Here is an 18,898-nt window from a genome sequence, read left to right on the forward strand (position 1 = left end):
CTCACACACAGACATATACACACAAACTAAGATGTGAAAAAATGGTTCCAAGTTTACAATCATAAACATTAGTGGACATGCACTTTTAAACACACATGCATACATGCTCATTCATACTCACTTACACACATGCACACGCAACACACACTCGGAGCACATAAAAGGATTTGTTTGGTAAGTTAATTGTACACAGGCCTGTCTTCCTCGCTTCAGTGAGGCGAAACATATTGCCTCTGCTGTCAAAGAGCTTTCATCTGCTATTGCTGGATAAATGCTTACACTCAAACACACACACACACACACACACACACACACACACACACACACACACACACACACACACACATGTTAATTTTCACCCGTGGTCTTGATAGAGATGGACAGATGACTGGTCTGTCTTCGCACACTGTTTAATTGACTGATAGCTGTTGACAAGTGTGCGCTCGGACCATGACACATAGTAATAGACACACACTAATGCTTTCTTTCCCATATCAAGAACATTATGCAATCCTATTACAGACCTCCTAATGGTAACAGCTTCAGAGCTACTAGAGAGATACTACAGATTAGAGTGAGCAGATGTAGTCATGGTTGGTGTGGCTATCATTACGAGGACTCACCATAGAAATAATTATTTTTATACTGCACAAAATATAGATTCTATCCCCTAAACCTAACACAACCCCTATCCGAACACAACCCCTAACACTAACCCTTACAAAAAGTATATAATGTCTATAATGTCGATGAATCATTATTGTGTAATTAGATAAAATACATTTGTTAATAGTGTTTAAAAATAAGTAATTAAATAGTAATTGTATTAATAACCCCAGTGAGCAGCTGAAAGCGACTGTGGCAAGGAACACAAAACTCCATAAGATGTTGATTAATGGAGAAAAATAATCTTTCGGTGAGGTTCGGTGGGGTCCAACCTAAATCCAATGTTCAGGCAATGGCATATGAAGTATCCCATGTCTTATGGTTGGAGTTGGCATCAGTTCATCCTCTGAAGTTCAAAAAACTTTCTGCATTTTTTTTCATTTTCAATAAAACACAGTTTAGTCTATTTTTAAGGGATTTGAATTATGGCATCATTTATAGCACATTTATAGCATAATACCCTTGTACTTATCAGTTTGTAACCAAAAAAAAATGTCCTTGTAAACCACCCAAACCCCCTCCCCCCCTCCCCTCCCCCTCCTATTCATGTACAGTGAATAGTTGTTGAAAGAACCCCTAAATTCTGGACTGGTCTACATTTCTAGGAGTTCTACAGATGTGCTGGAGCTGTCCACTGAAGCCAGTGCTGAAAACAGGGATCTGTCCAGCAGAGCTGGTGCTGAAATCATAGCTTTGCTCACACTGAACTCAATTCTGGACTCCATCCATCCATCCACCCACCTACCCATCCATCCATCAATCCATCCACCCACCCACCTACCCATTCACCCATCCGTCCGTCCGTCCCCCCATCCATCCACCCATCTGTTCATCCATCCCTCCATCCATCCAGCCATCCACCCATCCGTCAACCCATCCATCAGTCCATCCACCCATTCATCAGTCCATCCACCCACCCATCCATCCATACACCCATCCGTCCACCCATCCATCAGTCCATCCACCCACCCTCCCATCCATCCATCTATCCATCCACCCACCCACCCATCCATCCATCTATCTATCCATCCACCCGCCCACGTACATCCATCCATCCATCCATCCACCCACCCACCCACCCAACCACCCACCTGTCCGTACATCCATCCAGCCACCCACCCACCATTCCATCCATCCAAGGAGTGGTGGTGTAGTGGCTAAAGCACAGGGCTGTTAATCAGAAGGTCACAGGTTCTAACCCCACGGCCACCACCATTGTGTCCTTGAGTAAGGGGGATTGTCCCTGTAATAATTGTACTGTAAGTTGCTTTGGATAAAAGTGTCTGCCAAATGCATAAATGCAAATGTAAATCCATCCACTTACACAGCTACTTTCCAATTAAATACATGGTTTTAGGGTTTGGGTAAGAGGTTACAATTAATGGCTAGACTTTAGGTTCAGGTTTCAATTTAAACTTAGGAAAAAGTTTGATAACATCGTTCATTGTTTAGTTTATTTGTCTCTAAACGCATTTCCAAATATTAGATTTGAATCGGATTACAAACCTCATACAAAACCATATCGGATTTGATTCGGATATGCCACAAAATCTGATTTCTGCTGCCAGCCTGAACAAAGCCATACTCAGACACATCTTTATTAACAATGAATCGTTATTCCTAAAGGAAACCTATTTCATGCAAATGACTGATCTTTATGGAACATCTTTTGGTGTACTTATCTAATACTTATCTCAGTACCTTATCTCAGTGTCTTCTGTATCTGCAGATCTTATCAGAGCTTATCTTACACTGACAGCAGAGGTTTGTGGATACAAAGGCTCCTGAAGTGCAAAGATGAAGTTAGATTTTTATTTCACTATGCCACAGTTTGACAGCCCTCTCAGTAGTGACTCAACTTTCATTTTTCCTCCAAAATGTTTCAATTCTTTACGGAATGTTTTAAGGAATAGTGTGAAATTAGTGTGCCTATTAATCAAGGTAAAATGTGAGTGCATTTGCCAAGTTTACATGAGTTATGTGCATATGAGTCCTATAAAACAGGTGGTTAGATTCTTCCCTTAGAGGCAGGAAGAAATGTTATCAATTGTATTGCAAATGCAATGGTTGCAAGTGTTTTTATGAGTGTATGTCTGCGTTCTGAAGCAAAACGAATGCTGATGCTACACACATATGTTAATAATAATAAAAAGTAATTTCAAGCATTTAAGAATAGGACATAAATTCATTAAACTGCTAGTCTTGATCATATTATGATCAGCAGATAACATGCTTATCTGTGGAAAACTCAAACCCAATCACTTTTCTATTTGTGAAATAAGCCGCTTGAATGATTGTGATCATCATACACACCGCGCACATCAAAACCTGACACACATAAGCGAGTAAACTCAACATACTGTATAAACTCAACATATATCTTTCAGTCAAAGCATATGATTGCCAGCACCATTCAACCAAATGGCTTTAGTCACCGACATAAAGACGTGAACAAAATCCCTCGTCCACCTTGCCAATCTTTATCTGTGCATTTATACATATTTCAAGGTGGTGAAAACTAGACAGCACTTCTCAAAATTGGGTTGCAACAGACAGAAGGGATGAACAATTTTAAATGGAAATAATCCACCTGCAAATAACCATATAATGATGCATTGTTAGGATAGCACAATAAAGTTAGTCAAATTAAGTAGATGCCAAAACACGATGAATGCCCTCTTCCTCAAAAATATGCAGGTCAAATGAAAAATACAAACCAGATTATGTTAAATACATGAACATGGTGTGTGCGGACTACATGTGCATTTTGTGTGAATTATTGATTCCCAACATGACATTTAGACATGAGACACTCGAACTACAAACACAAGCCTGTTTAGGGTTTATTGGTAATATTAATGAAATTACTGTTAACGATATATGTAATAAAGTGGGTCACAGAGAAATACCGTACATTTTTAATATGTGATAAAAAGATAAACATTTTTTTTAAATCTAGTTCAAGACATGTCAGGTTTGCAGAAATGTGAACTTTGTGTCCATTATAATTAACATTTATGCAATTTTCTTTAAAAATAAAAAGGAGGTGTGCTGAGTGACTCCAGCCAGGTCTCCTAAGCAACCAAATTGTCCAGGTTGCTAGGGAGGGTAGAGTCACATGGGGTAACCTCCTCGTGGTGGTGATTAGTGGTTCTCTCAATGGGGCGTGTGGTGAGTTGTGTGTGGATCGTGGAGAGTAGCATGAGCCTCCACATGCTGTGAGTCTCCGCGGTGTCATGCACAAAGAGTCACGTGATAAGATGCGCGGATTGACGTTCTCAGAAGCGCCGGCAACTGAGACTTCTCCTCCGCCACACGGATTGAGGTGAGTGACGGCGCCACCAGGAGGATCTACTAAGTAGTGGCAATTGGGCAAAAAGGTGATATATAAATAATTAAGAAAATGTCAAGTGGTGTAACCATCAAGTAAAACATATTGAAATACTTTCCTTGCACATTGAATACATGTGAGTGTATGCAACTTAATAATTAAATTAAACAAAATAAATTCTAATATATTTTTCAAGGTGACAAAAATATTTATATATATATATATATATATATTTTTTTTTAAATATCATGGATTTTTGAGTCCCGAATATCAAGATGTTTTCTTATGGTTACTCCATTTGACCTGAACAAAATGTGCCTTTTCATAAAAACGTCAAAATATCAGATTTATTTATTTATATATTTATTTATTTTATTCTCACAGTCATGTGGGCCTAAAGGGGTCCTCTCTGTTTTAGTGTTTTCTTATGACATGACAACAGTATGGTTACCTGACTTTTTCAAATATTAATAATATTTTAAAACAAAGTTTTAATGCTTATTTTTTATTTTTTTTAAAGATATATAATATATAATAATATTTCAATAAAAAATGATCATGACATTGCCCCATGTATTGATGTACAGTATATTTATTTATAAATACAGTAATAAAGTTTAATGATAGATTTTAAGGTCGTTTTGTGTTGACTTGTGTTGGGTTGCCACGATGTACATTTGGAGTCTGAAGCAAAACCAGTTGAAAAAAAAATACATATATATTTATTTCTCTTTGTAACTGCTGATGAGGAAACACCCCAACGCTCATACATTAAGACACATCTACACATCATGAGATCTTTCATTACTAGAAAGCCCTCAAAGGATGCAGGCAATACACACCTGTTTCCTATGTGTGTGTGTATGTGAGTGTGTGTTTGAATTATAGGACACATGCCATGCTTGTCATCAGAAAAGAAGAGTTTGAATTTCTCATCTCTCTTTCTCACACTCTCACAATGCATTTAAATGGGATGTTTAGCACAGACACTTCCCTGCATCCCTGATCTCAATACAGAGCCCTAAACATGATAAACACCTCTAAAAACAGCATTTGTGTGAGAGAGAGAGAGAGAGAGAGAGAGAGAGAGAGAGAGAGAGCGACCATGAAGCATTGCGAAGAATCTAATCGAATCAAAATTCAATAGAACAATTAAAAACTATTTATTTATAGCCATTGGTTATATAATAGGTATAAAAACAATATATTTGAAGTTTCGTGCAACATATTGAGATACAGTATATACACATATATATGACGTTTGAGAGTATAGGGAGACTATATTATTCACAATGCTTCATGGGAGTGTACGGTTGCTTTTGGGCTCTTAATCCTTTTTCACACTAAAACACGATTAGAAAAAATAAAAATGCTCTCTTAATTCTTCTTGAGTGGTCTCATCCCTCTTACGCTGTCTCTGATAAGACATTAGACATAAGTGAAGAGGTTTAAATGTGGTTTAAAAATTTAATTAAATAAAAAATGTAATTTCACACAATGAAAATAAGAACTATTGCGATCTTTGGAATTTTGACATCATTTTCAGGACACTTACTGCAAGTATATTTTAACCCCAAATTCTCATAATGCTTCCGAACGTTACAATTTTAACATTCTCGTTGTTTTCAAGGATGATTCTCTTTAACGTTACAGTTTTTTGGGGCCTGGGTATCTCAGCGAGTATTGACGCTGACTATCACCCCTGGAGTCACGAGTTTGAATTCAGGATGTGCTGAGTGACTCCAGCCAGGTCTCCTTAGCAACCAAATTGGCCCGGTTGCTAGGGAGGGTAGAGTCACATGGGGTAACCTCCTCGTGGTCACTATATTGTGGTTCTCGCTCTCGGTGGGGCGTGTGGTGAGTTGTGCGTGGATGCCGCGGAGAATAGCGTGAAGCCTCCACACACGCTAGGTCTCCACGGTAACGCAGTCAACAGCCACGTGATAAGATGCGCGCATTGACGGTCTCAGATGCGGAGTCACTACGCCACCAAAAACACTTAGAGCGCATTGGGAATTGGGCATTCCACATTGGGGAGAAAAGGGGAGGAAAAAAATAAAAGTTGCAGTTTTTTTTATTGTATTACAGTAAAAAAGATGCTGTTGTGCAATGGGTAACATTTTCATTGATGGGTAAAATGTGCGTAACTGTCATGTAAATAATATCACAGTATAAAAACGACCCTAAAAACAGGTTTCATTTTCTATATGCAAAATATAATGTGTGTGTGTGTGTGTGTGTGTAAGCATATGTGTGTGTGTGAGCGTGTATTTATCACTTTGTGGGGACCAAATGTCCCCATAAGGATAGTAAAACCCGAAATTTTTGACCTTGTGGGGACATTTTGTCGGTCCCCATGAGGAAAACAGCTTATAAATCACACTAAATGATGTTTTTTGAAAATGTAAAAATGCAGAAAGTTTTCTGTGAGGGTTAGGTTTAGGGATTGGGTTAGGTTTAGGGGATAGAATATAAAGTTTGTACAGTATAAAAACCATTATGTCTATGGAAAGTCCCCATAAAACATGGAAACACAACATATGTGTGTGTGTGTGTGTGTGTAAGCATATGTGTGTGTGTGTGTGTGTGTGTGTGTGTGTGTGTGTGTGTAAGCATATGTGTGTGTGTGTGTGTGTGTAAGCATATGTGTGTGTGTGTGTGTGTGTGTGTGTGTGTGTGTGTGTGTGTGAGACTTCTTACCCAGCCGAGGATCAAACTGTCTCATCTGTACCTCCTCCACACAGTCTGCAGGAAACCAGCCAGTTCTCCCTTTCACCGTGCCCTCCCAGAAGCCCCCTTCACCTATACTCAACACTGAGAGACATAGAGAGAGAGAGAGAGAGAGAGAGAGAGAGAGAGAGAGAGAGAGATTCCTCATCAAATAAACACATGACAAATGAGCAGAAAGTGTCACAGAAGCACCAGAAAATGACTTGGTTGTGTTTTTCATCTCACATTTGTGTTTTCTGACACTATCGGTTGGGTTTGGGTTTAAGGTTTAGGGTAGGGTGGACGGTTTTAACCTTAAAAAGACTCATCTTTGGTGCCACATAGTGGATGTTTCACCTCAGAACTGCCGCAATGATGAATCGCCTATTATTAATGTCACCACAGTCCCAGAATTGACTGACTGACTGAGATCCGGCTCTATAAAACTCAACCAAGCCTCTGTGTCTAAATGTGTATGCAGCATTCAACTGTTTTTTCCTTTTGTAAATTATTTGAAAAAGGATTACAGGTAGGAGACATTTTCAGTGACGTGAGTTGAATGACCGCTGGAATTTGAGTCACTAGTTAGTACAGAACATTCTGCTCAACAGGAAACATGCCTCGAATCCTTCGGCATTGTAGTTGCTGGGAAACCAGTTTAAAAGCAGTGTATCCGTGTGTGTGTGTGTGTGTGTGTGTGTGTGTGTGTGTGTGTGTGTGTTTATCGAAAGCACTAGCTGTGTAAAAAAGGGCTGGTGGGCAATTTTGTTTCACTCCATGAATGGAATCAGTGAGCAAGGATGAACATTGCAGTGTATTGTCCATCGGCATACTGAAACACACAGTGGGTTTATTATAAAGAGTACATGTTTAACCAGGTGGAAACCCAATTTTTAATATGCATAGTGTCCATAACATACAAAACACACAATTTCTGTGAATTCTGTCTTGTTTCAAACACACTGTAGTGTAATCCATGATGAAAGTGACGATTCTCAGTCTACAAGGCCAATTGATGATCGCTAAGAGGAGTTCTAACCCTCAATCGACCCGTCCTCATCCACACACACACACACACACACACACACACACACACACACACACACACACACACACACACACACACACACACACAGTTGTGTTTCCATGTTTTATGGGGACTTTCCATAGACATAATGGTTTTTATACTGTACAAACTTTATATTCTATCCCCTAAACCTAACCCTACCCCTAAACCTCACAGAAAATATTCTGCATTTTTACATTTTCAAAAAACATCATTTAGTATGATTTATAAGCTGTTTTCCTCATGGGGACCGACAAAATGTCCCCACAAGGTCAAAAATTTCGGGTTTTACTATCCTTATGGGGACATTTGGTCCCCACAAAGTGATAAATACACGCTCACACACACACACACACACACACACACACACACACACACACACACACACACACACACACACACATCCACACACACATCCAGACACAGACAAACACACACACCCACACAAATACACACACACACAGACACACAAACATACACACGCATCCAGACACACACACACACACACACACACAAACACACACTCACACAAACAAACACACACATCCACACACATATCCAGACACAGACAAACACACACACACACACACACACACACACACACACACACACACACACACAACATACACACGCATCCAGAAACACACACACACACCCACACAAATACACACACACACACACACACACACACACACACACATACACACACACACACACACACTCACACTCACACTCACACACACACTCACAACTCACCTGCTGACAAAGACTCAATCATCTAAATACAACCAATTATACTCCATTTTCTAATCAGCAGATTTTAAACTCTGTGCAGGAAATCAGCAGTTTTTAGTAATAATTTAGCACAACAATGAGAATATTATCATCTCAGTGCTACACACACATTTCCAGATGTACAAATGGATGCCAATTTTGTTTGTCAGAATTAAACTCAAACGTGTCATTTAAAAACAAATTGTAAATGGAGCTTGTAGTATTATAAAGTGCATTATAATATTCTGATAATCTGACATAGTAAAAAAAGTTACACAATGGTGGTGGCTGTGGGGATCAAACCAGCAACCTTCTGATTACCAGTTATGTGCATTAGCCCACTACGCCACCACCACTCCGGAAACAAAAAATAATTGCATGAGAATGCACAACCACTAAGTAAATAAATAAATACATTTTTTACTAAATAAATCCCCTCCATGTCCTCTGCGGGAAGTCAGCTAAAAATTGACCTACTTACAGTTATCAATGCACATAATGCCATACCTGTGAACACTCCTGTTTTTCCCGGGAGTCTCCCGTATTTTACTCCCATCTCGCGCCCACCTCCCGTTTAGTTATTTCTCCCAGGAAACTCCTGTCATTTGTATGGCCCAAACCTCATTATATGAATAATCACATCAGTATATTATTCCAAGGATGTCCAGTTGCCAGATCTAGTATGAAATGCATCCTACTCACACATCATACACATTTCAACCCATTTGTGACCTCAACCTGGCAACCTACAACCCAGTTGCGCAGTTGATATCTGCACAGGTTGTAGACGCGGGAAGTTGAATCAAGCACCACTGGTAGATGAGAAGTCTCAGTTGGTGCTCCACCGAAAAAAACAAAATATACATGTAAATTTAACAACAGCTGGACCCATCCATCCATCCATCCATCTATCCTCAACCGCTTATCCGAAGTCGGGTCGCGGGGGCAGCTGCTCCAGCAGGGGGCCCCAAACTTCCCTATCTCGAGCCACATTAACCAGCTCTGACTGGGGGACCCCGAGGCGTTCCCAGGCCAGTGTGGAGATGTAATCTCTCCACCTAATCCTGGGTCTTCCCCGAGGCCTCCTCCCAGCTGGCCGTGCCTGAAACACCTCCCTAGGGAGGCGGCCAGGGGGCACCCTTACCAGATGCCCAAACCACCTCAACTGACTCCTTTCGACGCAAAGGAGCAGCGGCTCTACTCCGAGCTCCTCACGGATGACTGAGCTCCTCACCCTATCTCTAAGGGAGAAGCCCGCCACCCTTTTGAGGAAGCCCATTTCGGCCGCTTGTACTCGCGACCTAGTTCTTTCAGTCATGACCCAGCCTTCATGACCATAGGTGAGGGTAGGAATGGAAATTGACCGGTAGATCGAGAGCTTTGCCTTTCGGCCCCGATTCTCCGGCCAACCTCCCGCTCCATTGTCCCCTCACTCGTGAACAAGACCCCGAGGTACAGCTGGATGGAAGAATTTAATTTCATATATGCCATTTCATTTTAGGTTGAACTGTCCCTTTAAATGTGTACTGCCTCTGTATTCATTCCAGGAAAAGCAATAAACTAAAGCACAATAAAATAAAAACAAGATCATATTGCAATAAATGCGAGCTTTTCGAACTATTTGACTTTATTACGTTTATGAATTCTGACTTTCGAACAGCAAACTCCCAAGTTTCTTCTCTCAAAATACACCAGAATTATTCCTGTAGTCCAAATGTTTCATGAACTGTGATCATTTTAGTCCTGAGTTTGTTTGCATACATAACCTCGCTCTCAACAGACTCGCACAAGTGTGTTTACAAACTAGCAGAAGTGGGCCCAGCGGTCCTCTCCAACACCGCTGTGTGCCCGGATACGGTTGGCATATTGGAAACAGGCCTTCTCACATACTGACAAAAGGCACTGTGGGAGAAACGCTCGTCAAGCTCTAAGTGTCAGTCCCTGACCATCATACGGCAGGCACACTGCCACGGCAAGCCATCCACAGTAGGACCGTTGTTACCGAGAAGGGCCTCAAGTGTGTGCGCGCATGTGTGTCGGTGTCTGTTGCGTCTAGGATGTTGAGATACCATCACAATGTGCTATTCTTATCAGCTTCAAAGCTTCTCTCAGTCTTGAAAAGGATGAAAGGGAGAGCTGGGCATTCACTTGGCTTGTAACTTTTCAAGTCTACACAATAAGATCTCAACAAATACAGACAGTTTAATGAGCGTGTTTGACACAAATCAGATGTGAATGATAGCTGGATATTGTGATGAGAGATGTGTTGTTAGCATTTAGCAGACTGACGCCATTGTTCTCAGGCACACTGTAGGAGAGAAAAGTTCGTTTAAAGTGTTCATTCACGGGGACATAACACGACCCGGCTGAATCACACCAGAATAAGATGAGAGAGTCAAACCATCGAAGAGGCTTTGTATTTCTATTACATTCCTGGCACCTTATTATTTCATTTTTTATGATATTTTCTCGTTATAATAAAATAAATAATGTTTATGTTTAGGGGGTGTTCGCTGTCTTTTTCTGCATATTGCACCGCCGGTTTGTGGTCCGTTCTGCATAACGCGGCGGCTCATTTTAGCTTATCTCGGTACTCGGCCAGTCCGCCCCTCATAATCGGCCCCAAAGTGCGTCAGCCCACCGGGAAAATGCCCGGTATGTCAGATTACCAGTCCAGCCCTGTGAATCTATTTTGCATTCCTCTTTTTATAACACTTGATCTTTAGAAAATGTTTACAATTTAGAAAAAGGTCGATTTTTGGAGAGAAAATGTCATATGTCATAATCCATATTATTTGTGCAATATACAGTATATATATATTTTTGTTTTTTCTTTAATTTTTGGGAATTAAATATGACCTGGACATGTTCTTTGACAGGTTTAGTAAAATGCATGATATAGTAATGCCATTTTACATGGTAATACCATGGTATTTTTGAAGTACTTTTATATATCATTTAAATACAGTGGTATGACATGTGTTAGTCTTTCAGTGCATGGTATACATTTACATTTACATTTATTCATTTGGCAGATGCTTTTATCCAAAGCGAAAGTGTTTTGGTGCCTCTTTGTTTTGGTACAACAAGGCGACGTTCCTTAGCCGACCGCAGGCTTCTGGTGTGAACGTAGATCTGCATAAATGTTTTTAGGTATGCTGGAGCAGACCCAGTGACTGTTTTGTCTGCCAGCATCAGGGCCTTGAATTTAATACGTGCATGAACCGGCAGCCAGTGGAGAGAGACGAGGAGGGGTGTAACATGCGCTCTCTTAGGTTCATTAAAGACCAGATGTGCTGCTGCATTCTGGATCATTTGGAGAGGTCTAATAGCACATGCAGGAAGGCCTGTAATGAGAGCGTTACAGTAGTCCAGTCTAGTTATGACAAGGGACTGAACGAGAAGTTGTGTGGCATGTACAGAGAGGAAGGGTCTTATCTTCCTGATATTGTAGAGTGTAAATCTACATTATATATATTTATACATCAAAGTAACACAGGAATACCATCTTTAACCATCATTGCACCATGGCACCTCCTTAGCAACTTTTTTGAGTGAGTGATGCCACTTAATAGTGTTATAGCTGTAGTGTTTTTGGTAAGAACAGCAACAACTCATGAGTATCTTTATGAAGAACATGTCAAGCCCCCTTCATCACTCTCAGTGAAATGATCACAGACACCTGGGATTGCATTACATGTGTGAGACAGAAATTATACGAGACTAAGTGTGCATGTTCCGATCCGTTAAACATCTTATTAATTTGACATGTAATAAAGTTTAATCTGAGCGAATAAACAAACTGCCGGTTGACTTAAGATTCACGTCAATCACATGCTAATCAACTGGGTTCAATTCTGTGCTCTCTTACATGCTCTATAAATAGAGTGCTAGCCGCGCCTCTACAGTTCCAGGCCACTTAACTTCGATAAGCCTTTCCTTCTGGGAGAGAGCGAGTGTATCAAATCTAATCAGGTCTCTAATGAATCTAACTGCTAACTAATCTTTTAACTTTCATTAAAAGCAACCAAACGCTTCATGGCTAACACTAAATTGCAAAACTTCCAGCTTATGTTAGAACCATTTCCATGAAAACATCTTCTCCAAATATCTGGTTTGTCTTGAAACACTGATTTTGTTTCACAATGTCAATGCTACATTTAATTACAAAACTAAGTGCTACATAAATGTACCAAACATTTAGCCTAACTAATAAGTCATTAAGTTGTGGAACAGACTCCAATTAGACAAACCTATTACTACTGTAATTATATTCATGTGCAATATGTGCAATGTACACTGGAAGTGGAATGTGAAGTGTTTTTCTGTTTTTAGCCTGATGTTTCCTGAACCACTCAAACTTTGTGCCTGAATTAAATAGTACAGTAGTTGTTCTAGTCTGACACTGCTTCATAAAAATAACTAAAATCTTCACTAAAAGGAGTAGAAAATGCCAAGACAAGTTGACAAAGTGTAAACAACAACCACAAAAAAAGACGAACATTCTCATAAATTCATGTAATTACAGGCATGGAGCAAGAAGTGTAGTGAGTTCATTGAGGATGTAATGTGGAGTAAATGTGAATGTGAAGTGAGTTCATTGAGGATGTAATGTGGAGTAAATGTGAATGTGAAGTGAGTTCATTGAGGGTGTAATGTGGAATAAATGTGAATGTGAAGTGAGTTCATTGAGGATGTAATGTGGAGTAAATGTGAAGTGAGTTCATTGAGGATGTAATGTGGAGTAAATGTGAATGTGAAGTGAGTTCATTGAGGATGTAATGTGGAGTAAATGTGAATGTGAAGTGAGTTCATTGAGGATGTAATGTGGAATAAATGTGAATGTGAAGTGAGTTCATTGAGGATGTAATGTGGAGTAAATGTGAATGTGAAGTGAGTTCATTAAGGATGTAATGTGGAGTAAATGTGAATGTGAAGTGAGTTCATTGAGGATGTAATGTGGAGTAAATGTGAATGTGAAGTGAGTTCATTGAGGATGTAATGTGGAGTAAATGTGAAGTGAGTTCATTGAGGATGTAATGTGGAGTAAATGTGAAGTGAGTTCATTGAGGATGTAATGTGGAGTAAATGTGAAGTGAATTCATTGAGGATGTAATGTGGAGTAAATGTGAAGTGAGTTCATTGAGGATGTAATGTGGAGTAAATGTGAAGTGAGTTCATTGAGGATGTAATGTGGAGTAAATGTGAAGTGAGTTCATTGAGGATGTAATGTGGAGTAAATGTGAATGTGGAGTGAGTTCATTGAGGATGTAATGTGGAGTAAATGTGAATGTGAAGTGAGTTCATTGAGGATGTAATGTGGAGTAAATGTGAATGTGAAGTGAGTTCATTGAGGATGTAATGTGGAGTAAATGTGAATGTGAAGTGAGTTCATTGAGGATGTAATGTGGAGTAAATGTGAAGTGAGTTCATTGAGGATGTAATGTGGAGTAAATGTGAAGTGAGTTCATTGAGGATGTAATGTGGAATAAATGTGAATGTGAAGTGAGTTCATTGAGGATGTAATGTGGAGTAAATGTGAAGTGAGTTCATTGAGGATGTAATGTGGAATAAATGTGAATGTGAAGTGAGTTCATTGAGGATGTAATGTGGAGTAAATGTGAAGTGAGTTCATTGAGGATGTAATGTGGAGTAAATGTGAATGTGAAGTGAGTTCATTGAGGATGTAATGTGGAGTAAATGTGAATGTGAAGTGAGTTCATTGAGGATGTAATGTGGAGTAAATGTGAAGTGAGATCATTGAGGATGTAATGTGGAGTAAATGTGAAGTGAGTTCATTGAGGATGTAATGTGGAGTAAATGTGAAGTGAATTCATTGAGGATGTAATGTGGAGTAAATGTGAAGTGAATTCATTGAGGATGTAATGTGGAGTAAATGTGAATGTGAAGTGAATTAATTGAGGATGTAATGTGGAGTAAATGTGAAGTGAATTCATTGAGGATGTAATGTGGAGTAAATGTGAAGTCATTGAGAATACAAAGTGGAGAAAATGTGAAGAATTTTTATTAAGACTTTATTAATTGGAGTAAATGTGAAGCAAGGTCTGTTTGAATGCAAAGTTTGCTTACAGCACATACAATTGAGGTTTGCGGCTTTTGTTGATAGGGAACATTACAGTTATCCCATCAACGTGCGCTACCAGGACAGTTTTAGCGGTTGCACACTGTCTACGTGTTTATATCTGTGTCTCCCGCTGAACGCGTTTAGATATGCTTTAGAATATGAAATATGGAAAGGTTCTGTGGACCCCCCCCTCCAGTTCAGGCCCCCGTCAAGCCTGGGCCCGGGACAAAAGGTCCAGTTGTCCCCCTTATCAGCAGTGCTGTATATCGTTATCGTGATATACAATGACTCATGTCGTGATATAAGATTTTGGTCATATCACCCACCCTGAATGTGAAGTGGGGTCGTTGAGAATGTTCTGTGGAGTAAATGTGAATCTGAAGCAAGGGTTTTGTAAATAATGAAAGTAAAAAGCAATGTGCTGAGCAGCTGTCATCATGCAGTCCCTCAAGCCCCATTACCAGTTTGTGTTTGCGCATGTGTGTTTGAGGGCTTCAAGCATTTATCAAAAAGCCATTTCCTAATGGAAACACTAAAAGCAATACGTTTAAAACATGACTCTTTAAAAGCCTCAGTGAAACTCGAAGCCGCTGTAATATCAAGTGACTTATGCTCAATCAAATCAAAGGAATTTTTATTGTGCCGTTCCTGTCATTTCAATCATCATCATCATCGTCTTCATCAATGTGGTTCTCCCTGAAAGATGCACAAATAAAATATATTTTATTCCCTCTTTTACACAAACAAACAGACACAAAACTAGCAGCTATATCCCTCGGTTAGTGTCTTAACATTTGATCAGCATGCAGACAGTCAGAGCTCACACACCTGCTGGGAGAGCCGTGGAATGATCAGAGAATCGTGATATTCAGGGTAAAGCTTTTCATCTGATTGTCCATCAAATTAATGAAAGAAAAATGCCAGAAGCGCGCGCGCGCACACACACACACACACACACACACACACACACACACACACACACACACACACACACACACACAAGCAAATGGCTCAGACAGACAGGACAAAGTGTTTGCTGATTCTCTCTCTTCCAATTTAATTCAAGAGAGCTTTTTTGGCATATTATTATGGCAAAATATTTCAGTTCAACAACTTCTTTTAACTTTTTTCATTTATTATTTATTTATAATAAAAAAAAGGCAGTTCTGGCACTAAAATCTGAGGACATTTGAGGCTGCTGTGAAATAGCCGGCCTGTAAAACACACACACCTGTATTTGTATTAGTTCATGGAGTGACTAAAACCACATTAATTATGGAAAATTCATAAAACACAAAGTAACAAGTCTTCTCCTGGCTTGTTGCTTTTATTAAGACAAATTACCCCCATAAAAATGTAACATGCCCCAACCTGACATTCAGGAAGAGCACCCTTGTCCTGAGAACACGGTTGAAATCTACCTTCATATACTTGATACGATCAGCAGCAACATTAAAACCACCTGCCTAATGCGTACCGGGTTTTGGACTTTCCCATTTTGACTTTTCGTCGAGAAGATATTAGCCAATGAATCAAATTGCGCATAACCGAAAACATTGATTCACATATATCTTCAAAATTATTTGACATTTCAAAATTCTACAAATAAGTTTTTACATTGAGGGTCTAGGAGGAGTTTAAAAATGGCTGTCTTTGCTTCCATTCATTTTGCATCTGCCAAATGGTCGGCATTTATATAGGGCCTTTTTAACCTAAGTGGTATTTAAAGCGCTTTACACTGCGTCTCATTCACCCATTCACACACACATACACCAATGATGGCAGAGCTGCTATGTAAGGCGCTAGCCTGCCATTGGGAGCAACTTAGGGTTCAGTGTCTTGCCCAAGGACACTTCGACATGTGGAGTCATGTGGGCCGGGAATCGAACCGCCAACCCTGCAATTAGTGACCGACCCGCTCTACCACCTGAGCCACAGCTGCCATGTGTTAAAGGGACACAAAAGGAGAGGTTAGGTAGAATCTCTCAGTCACCATTGACTTTCACTGCATCTTTTTTCAATACAAAGAAAGTTAATGGTGACTGAGGCTAACGTATCTTCTTTTTTGTTCCATGAAAGAAATCAAGTAATATGGGGTTTACTAGTAATAACCTGTAAATTTACAGTGCAAGTTTGTAAAATGAAGTAAATGGGAATTGTTTGATTATGAACAATTCAAAGACAATTTTCTAGATTTTGATAACTGAAGAACATTGGCCTCTTTTGGCTGTGAATTCAACGGTGGCCATTTTACAGCATGTCCCAAGGACACTTTATTTTGGGGGATCGTTTGCTGCTGAACTAATGACTGAGTTAATTGGTTCTGTTTTGTCAATATTGGCACTGACAGTTGTTGCTTTTTATTCTGCAAATAATCCGGCACTTTGAGAACAATGTTCTCCAAAGACAAATTGGAAGGATTTCAGGCATTTCACCCTCTACAGTGCACAATATACTGTAGTTAAAAGAGTCAAGGAATCTGGTTAGATCATGGTGCGTAAAAGATAAGATGAAAAGCACTTCCATATGCATGTGATCTCTGATCCCTCAGACGTCACGGTCTTAAAAACAACATTCATCTGTAATGGATATCATGAACATGGGCTTGGGATTACTTTAGTAAACCTCTGTTAGTCAACACCACTCACCGCTGCATCCACAGATGCAAGTTAAGACTTTAATATGTAAAGGAGCAGCCGTACATCATCACTGTCCATAAGCGATGCCGACTTCTCTGGGCTCGCTCTCAACTTAGATGGAAAGTAGAACTGTGTTTTTTGGTCCGATGAGTTTTGAAAAACAGGCGTCATGTTCTCCAGGCCAAAGAGGAAAAGGATCATCCAAGTTGTTATCAGAGTCAGGTCAAAAAGCCAGTGTCTGTATGGGCCAGGGGTGTGTCAGTGTCTATGGCATGGTTATCTCACACTGTGTTCAAAAGGTCCAGGTATTCTCAGACGTGATGGAGAATTCTGACCAATCAGATTGCTTGTTACTGCAGCCTCACGTGTTTGAAGTGAAAACCCAACGTGAGCGTAGAGCAGATGCAATATAGCAAGTTAGAGAGAACAGTTCGCTAACTTCACTCTAGTTAGTTTAATTACTGTTCTTTGGTAGTACTTTTGAGTTTTAGGGATATGGGATATGGTGTGCATGCATATAAAGTAAGTGCAAGTGGACTTTCAGTTCGTGATCAGTTGTTTGATCTGATGCATCATAGTATAAAACTAGCGACATTGCACCTTCATTAATATTAAATCTAGAATGTTATGAGTGTCTGAGGACTGTGCTTCACTGTATGTTTGAATCTCTATTGCACACTATTATTATTGTTTAATGATGTTTACATGCAATTCAAGGTATTGCGTTGAAGATTTTCGTAATGGTCAGTTAGTTTCGCAACGTTCATGTCTACTGATGTTTAGATAGACACTATTTATTGTTTGGTGGCGCAACCCTGTGGGCAAATGGAGAGTAACCAAACAACAGTGTAATTTACCTACTTTATTATTATTACCTTTTGTTCTGGTAGTCTACGTAGACTTGCAGGGTATTGTTGTATATTCAATTGGGTATTTATGTTGTGAATAAGAATGTGTACTAAGTTTATTTACTGTGTTAATTTGTTACAGAACCACACACATGTATGCCCAACGAAGTGAATTTCAGTAAACTCATTGAAAGAACTTGGAAACTGCCTGTTGATTCTCTTCAAATAAGTGTCATCACACACAGTTCTGACCGACTGTCTGCAGCGTTTCGAATCAATCCGAATTAAATCTAAAACCCCTCTATTTCACACTGTGAGAACACCATGAATGCAGATGGATATGTACACATTTTGGAGCAACATAAACTGCCATCTGGCACTGTCTATTCCAGGGACATCCCTGCATTTTCCAGCTGGACAAACCACATATTGGTGGAATAAGCAGAGAGTGCGGGTGCTAGATTGGCCTGCCCGCAGTCCTGACCATCTCCAACTGAGAATGTGTGGCGCATTATTAAGCGCATTAGATGGCGACGAAGACCCCGTACAATTGTGCAGCTGAAGACTTGCATAATGGATGAATGGGGAAATATTCCTCTTTCTAAACTTAACAAACTTGTGTCTTCAGCGCCCAAATGCTTAATAAGTGTTATTAGAAGAAATGGTGATGTTTCACGGTGGTAAACACTCGACTGTCCCAACGTTTTTGGAGGGTGTTGCAATCATCTGATTTGAAATTACTGTACATTAAAACTAAACAAATAAATGAAATTCACCGGG

General features: G+C 39.8%; 1 protein-coding gene across 1 annotated transcript in view; it reads right to left on the reverse strand.

Moving 5' to 3' along the window:
• The window catches only part of LOC127622725 (SH3 and multiple ankyrin repeat domains protein 3-like), a 236,979-nt gene that overhangs the window by 47,985 nt on the left and 170,096 nt on the right, over nt 1-18,898 (reverse strand). The window contains 1 exon segment of the mRNA XM_052096777.1: nt 6,698-6,811. Coding sequence (XP_051952737.1) covers nt 6,698-6,811 — 114 coding nt within the window.

This window comes from Xyrauchen texanus, chromosome 29 (assembly GCF_025860055.1).
Source record: "Xyrauchen texanus isolate HMW12.3.18 chromosome 29, RBS_HiC_50CHRs, whole genome shotgun sequence".
Lineage (NCBI taxonomy): Eukaryota > Metazoa > Chordata > Actinopteri > Cypriniformes > Catostomidae > Xyrauchen > Xyrauchen texanus.